This window comes from Gavialis gangeticus, unplaced genomic scaffold (assembly GCF_001723915.1).
Source record: "Gavialis gangeticus isolate Ggan-Ray unplaced genomic scaffold, GavGan_comp1, whole genome shotgun sequence".
NCBI lineage: Eukaryota > Metazoa > Chordata > Crocodylia > Gavialidae > Gavialis > Gavialis gangeticus.
The window spans coordinates 36,609,597-36,616,239 of record NW_017728993.1 but is presented as its reverse complement, the minus strand read 5'-3'; the positions used below and the strand labels follow the sequence as shown (position 1 = coordinate 36,616,239).

The window sequence follows — 6,643 nt, the reverse complement described above, 5'->3', positions numbered from 1 at the left end:
AGACAGTCTGTGGAGCCCCAAGAGGTCTGCAGACCACAGGTTGAAAACCACAACTCTAGGGGAAGAGGAGAGCAATGTACTGGCCAGATGTTATACAAGGCTTCCTAAAATGATCAAATCAAAAACGTGGGCGCATTAGGCTTGCACATCCCTGAATTCTGTAATCCCCCAGTTAGAAGCTAAGCAGTGGTGGGGTGGAGGGATAGACAGCAGGGAGACAGGCACTGGGTGGAGGCAGGTGGCTGTGGGGGCAGGCAGGGTAGGAATCTGTTTCCCCTCCACAGTGTAGGTGGGAGGGAGGGGGATAAGTTTTTAAGATGGCCCTCTTACCGTTAGATTCTATACGTGGATGACTGTACATTTGTTATGGATTTTCTGTATATAGAAGAGAGTCATCTTACATTTAAAGTAATCTTGGATTCAGGTGAATATGGTAACATTTGCTGCTGTTACCTGTTTTGCTACCCTGCCTGCCTCCATTAATGGAACTGGTTTTTTCCCCTGTATATTTAAAGGATGGTGTAAAGGACCTTCTACACCAAATCTCAAACTATGAATTATTTTACCCTAGTGTTAAAATTTCCCTCCTAAGTCTTTTTTTTAAGCTTGAATTGAAGCTCTGTAAAGCCAGAGGAAGATCTTCAGATTTTAGTGTTATAGTAATCCTGAGAAACTGCAGGAGGAGGGAATTTTATATGAATGTTTAAATAGTTTTTAATTTTTTTGTGGAGTATATATGAATCAGACTAGAAACTATAATAACAATTTATTTCATCTCTCCAAATCACTAATGGTTTTAGAAAGTCCTTAATGCACTATCATATGAACATGACTTTCATGAAGACTAAACAAGCAAAGCATTATTTTAAATGAGCCAACTTACAAATTAAGTATTGTGTAATGAACTGAGTCAAATTAGATTTGTATGCATCTGCTACAATACAGAATGGTGTGTGTCATTCTCTTCTGCTACTTTTAAATAATGCTTAAACTTAGTACATTTTTTTCATCAGCAAGTTTCGAAAATTTAATTATTCCATTTTGGTTTGACATGCTGGCAGTGGCAGTGAATGTTAACAAGTGTAGCATTATATTTTTTTAATGATGCAAAGGAACTTATGTATCTTGCAAAAGACACTGCTGTCTAGGGTTATAAATGTAATTGATTTTATTTTTGTCTAGCTTTCTAGTGAGAAATGACAGAGCAGCTGTTTGTCTTGGTATGAATCTGAACTTTTTTGTAACAACACAGATGGACTTTAAGTATGGGAGAATTATAACTTCAGAATATAAACACATCAATAACATAGCTATTTCCTTCATATATAACCTAGGTGCAATCAGTTATTGGCTATATACGTTGGGATAATGTGTAAAATACTTAATTACTTTGTGAATTCCTGCAGAGATACTATTGCAAAGAATTCCCCTTTGTTCACACAAGTACATTATACTGTGTTGCTTATAATGACCAGATTTTTAAAATGTTCTCAGTGTACTTTTATTTGTACATTATGGCTGCTTGCAGACATTGTGGGGGAAAAACCCAGCACTTTAAACTCTGTGCATTCCCAAACCAAGTCCCGCGTATGTCCAGAAGAGGTAGCACCGTAGTCAGACCTGGCTCACCCAACATCTGTATAGATCCAGCACTTTAGTGGGGCTTTTTTGGTACTTTTATCAAATAGCTGATTGAATCAGCTTTAGCTTAAAAAGCACCAAAAAAAACCCCACTGAAGTGCCTGATCTATACAGACACTGTAAAGCTGGGTGGAAATAATGTGCTGCTTTTCCAGTAAAGTGCATTTTTGTTTGTTTGTTTGTTTGTTTGTTTTTTAACATCTGCAAGCAGCCTTTTTACTTTTTAACTATATTCCAGTTGTGATTTGCAATTTGAAGTGAAATTAGAGAAAATGCCTTGTTACTGCACATCTTCTTAAGAATCCCAAACTTGTTTGTTAGAGGTAAAACAAGTTATTACTGTCAGTAATACTGAACCAGTCTAACTAGAGCAAAGCCCTCTACACTCTATTTTGCCTCCTGAATCAAAGAATATGCCTACTAGTATCTGAATCCAGAGCTGTTATTGGTATGCCAGGCAGAACAAAATAATTTGCTTCAAGTAGGGCACTGTGTTTCCTGGCCAGTATTTGCATTGACTTGTAAAGCAAACAGTAATTAATACAGTTATTGAGAACACTGAACGTTAAGGTCAGAATCTGTAACTTTACTTTTCTGAATAACATCGTCTTCACTCTTTTTATACAGTAATTAATTGCTGCACTTATTTAACTTAAATCACCCTAGCTATGTGATTTAAAAACTGAAGCTAAGCAGACAGATAACATTATTACTCTCAAATGCTGCTTTTTAAAAAATAGCAGTGAGAGTAATATTATTTTTAATCATAATATTCAGCAGTGAGCCAAATATTATTTTTAATCGTAAAATACTTTCCTACATTCAAGTGAGAATTTAAGTATGGTCAGAAGTGTTTTTATCAAAGCAAGTTTCCAAAAAAGCTGCACTGAATAGATAATACAGCCTTATTCTAACAATTTTAATTCAGTTTCCTGTGGAAAATGATGACTGCTGATTAATGCAGGCCAGACAAGATGTCACAGTGTCCCTGTAAATACTAGTAGTGTACATCAGAGGGCCATTCATCTACAAAATTATTGGTAAATGTTAAGTTTGACCTAAATTTTATAATCGGCATACAAGATAAAATGTATCCCTAAGCCATCATTGTAGTATTTATGAAGCATAAATAATTGCCTTATTTTGCAACCACTGTAATGCTTCTATGACTAATTATTGCTAACTTGGAAAAGTTAATATGTATTAAAATGTGATAAGAATGTAAATAGGTAGAATTTTGTATTTTTTATTGTATCTATTTACTTTTTCACTGACATCCTGCCACACTTGTAACTTTTTTCATTTCATGGAGTCTCAGAACAGCAGAGACTCCCTATACCTGAAGAAGGGTGACTGTGCCCAAAAGCTTGCCAAGAACCTTTTTTCCAACTACTCAGTTGGTCTAATAAAAGATGTCACATCTACTCACAGAACCTTGCTCGCAAAATATTTCACTGAAGTCTTGCAACTTTTGTTTAGTATTATAGGCTTCTGTGTGCTTGTTAACTTGAAATACAATGCACAACAAAATATTTCTGGCTTCTCAGTAACTAATTTCAGACTTTTGTTTGATTTAATTAGGGTTTTTCCTAATTTGAGCTACGACTGCCACCTTTTGGACACACTGGAGCTCATTATTGGTTACATGTAGTGGCTCAGACCAGTCATGTATTTTTATATTAAACAATATTTTAATAACATCTGAAAAGTAGGAGTCATTTTGTTCCCATTCTAAAACAAATAGGAACTTTGCCATACTGCAGAGTTAATAAAGCAGAAGATCATTCCACTTTTCCATTTGTATTTCTAGACCATAACCATGGCTGAAAGCACAGGACTGACAGCAGAAAACAGAACAGCAGATTGGGCAGGGGAAAAGGTACTTTGAGGATGAGGGGATAAAAGGATCCAAAAAAGGTGGCCCGCAAGGCAACAGTGCAGCTAGAATTCTCCTATCCATTTTAAATGTGTGATTAAGGTAAACAGGTTAAAAGGAGTAGTCTTCTGCAAACAATTTTTTCAGCCAGTAAGGTCAGGCACAGATAATGGATTTAGCTGACTGATTTAAACAGAATAATTCAATATCTGTTTCCAGTTTACAAGTTTGTTTTGAAAGGAAGATTATTGTTTATTTAAATTTAAATATTTTTTCTAATTCTAACTGTCCAAATTTAACTAGACAGGCTGAACAGCCCACTGACAACTAGTTCTACTGTCACACAGAAAACATAGGCCAAGATGATCAGAAAGTAGCTTGCTAAAATTAGGTCTGTAAGCCCAATGTATAGGAACCATAATATGTTGCATGATTTTCAAGTAAGACTGAACAGGCAGCAGCTCTCACTGACTTTAGACTTTGAAAATATTGCTAGCTGTTTTGAACTTAATTCTTGTCACGTTTCCTGGGGGGGAAGGGGAGGCATATGTGAAGTGCCACAAGGGAATGTTGCTATCTTTGAGGAGAGTCAGCTGCTCTGAATGAAAATAAGACAAGGCATGGATTCTGTGGCTCCTGTGTAAGTACCTTTAATTATTCATTTCTAATTGCCATCAAAGTAACATTGAATGCTTTTCGCAAAGATAATGAATTCAGTAGATAATTGAAACTAATTTTAAGCTACTTTAAGATATTTAGGATATAAACAAATGACAATTTTTTACATTGCAGCTATATGCAGGGGCTGTTCTTGAAGTGTGTGGATGAAAATTGGGAAGGTTCCCTCAAGTCCAGGGTAAGTAAAGCTACCATTAACAATTCTGCCCCCAAATAGGAAATAATTGCTGCAACTGAATGAATGGTATTTTTAAGCAGCTGTACATTCTGTAGAGAACTGTTAAATTGGGAATGTTTTGTAGATTTTTTTTATTACTGGAACTAATATACCATATTGCTATATAACATTTACTGGCAAATTTATGGAGTATTGTTAGCATGAATCCTGAAGCATCTAACCGTTGTGTAAGTGGATGATGGCATCTGACTACAGTGACTGGAATACAGCAGTGAGAGGGAAATCAATAATGTCAGTATGTGATAGGAAGATATATCAAAGAGAAGTCTACAGAGAATTTCAATATGGAAGTGTTTTAATGAAAGGGAAGAAGGTTTTAAATAATTGTAGCTCTTTTATCTGTTCAATTAATAAATGTTTAGTGTGTCACTTGCTAGACATACATTTCTCATTTAGGTAGATATTTCTAAAATATATATAAACTCCACACCTGTACCATACTAAGCAATAAAATCCATAGTAGAAAGATTAATCAGTCTTCCCTGCCTATTAAAGTGGCCAGACAATTCCCATTTTAAGGCTCTAGCACAGTTGCTTGCAATACCAAGCCCATAACCATTTGGGTTGTTTTTGATGTTAAATATCTGCCTCGGGTAGACTCCTTTAATTTCAGTTAACACTTCATTTTTGATAAGGCTAGGGGAAATGTATTAATATGATTTGTCTCTGTTTAAAAAAAAAATTGAAGTGCTTTATTGTTCATACACCTTGGAGCAGGGACCTTACATTTGGCAAAGAGTGTCCTTTGACATCTCCAAATTTGGTCATATTATAAGCTTAAAACCATCTTCAACATAGGCTTAAGGCCACCTATTTTAAAAACAGCCAAGGAAAGATAAAGGAATAGACTAGGCAAGGAATGTGGAGAAACTGGAAGGGTCAGGAAGAGAAATTGACTGAGATTGGGAAAGACAGTATAGAATTGGGAGCTGATTGGCAGTGGGAGAAATATTGAGATCAGAGAAAGAAGTCTTGAGCTAGGAAACGGCTGAGGAAACAGTTGAGGGTGGGGGGTAGAACAGAGAAGATAGATCAGACAAAGAGCTGTGGCACAGGAAACTGAGTCTCCTTGTGCAAAGACTGAAGACCAAAACTGTACAGGGGAGAGACTGAGTGAATGAACAATATAGGGAGGAAAAAGATGGAAACTGTGAGGTGTGGGGAGAGGTGGGATAAGACAAACAAAAGCCATGAGGGGAAATGGGTCTTACTAGACAAGAATAATTGTACTGAAATAGGCATGAAAAATAAAGTCTGGGACTTAAGTGCAAAATAATAGAACTGGGACAAGGAGAAGGGGGGAAGAGCTTTTGCCTGCAGAAGTAACCCCCTCCATACTTATTGGTAGAAAAGTCACCACTCTTCTGCTGTCAGGAAATATTTGTGAGACCCACTGGCAAGGTATGCGTTTCATTTGATTTTAGCACTGATCCAGAGGATAACCCTGTATTATTAGTTTCTCCATCAGTGCAGCCAGGAAGGGCTTCTAAGTAGGGATGTAAATATAGTTTTAAAAATATTTGTTTAGCCTTCTCTAATTGTATCAATTAAATGATTAACCCACAACACAGCAGCATGGACACAGCTGCTGCTGGAAGCTGCTGTGGTTACTTGAGCTCTTTTACTGGGGGGAGGAGGCAAGCCCAGCCAGACAACACATTCCACCTGAAGACCTGTGCTGGGAGGGAGGGAGCACCTGTGAAAGCAGCTAATTGCTTAATTGATGAGTCATGAGGCTGCTGCTGTTTCCTCCATAGGCTATGAGTACTAGGTCCTCCTCCCTCTCCCCCTTCTTCCTCCTCTCCTGTCTGCCCTCTGCCTTCTGATTCCGGCTGGGGCACCCCCAGGCTTCCCACAGTTTTCCTGTGACTGCCTGGAGCTAATGGATAGCCTGTAAACTAACTGGCCTAACTGGTTATCACTGCACTTATCATATAAACGATTAATCATTTAACCTTTCACATCCCTACTTTTAAAATAAATCTACTGGTTACATTACTGATTGAAACCAGGTGTCCAAAGAGAGTGGTTGCTCCTTAAGGAGACAATCCTCCAAGCCCAAAGGGAGGTAATCCCAACCCGGATCAAAGGGAGCAGGAAGGCACACAAGCCCCCATGGCTCACCAAAAGCATCCGGGAATGTCTCCTAGCTAAAAGGGAGGCCTACACCCAATGAAAAGGAGGGGCCATCACCAGGGATGACTATACTG

The 6,643-nt window shown here is 37.6% G+C and overlaps 1 protein-coding gene across 1 annotated transcript in view; it reads left to right on the top strand.

Moving 5' to 3' along the window:
• Nucleotides 1–6,643, top strand: part of SELENOF (selenoprotein F) — a 66,652-nt gene that overhangs the window by 33,864 nt on the left and 26,145 nt on the right. The window contains exon 3 of the mRNA XM_019501566.1: nt 4,310–4,373. Within this exon, the coding sequence (XP_019357111.1) occupies nt 4,310–4,373 (64 nt within the window). The remainder of the gene's footprint in view (nt 1–4,309; nt 4,374–6,643) is intronic.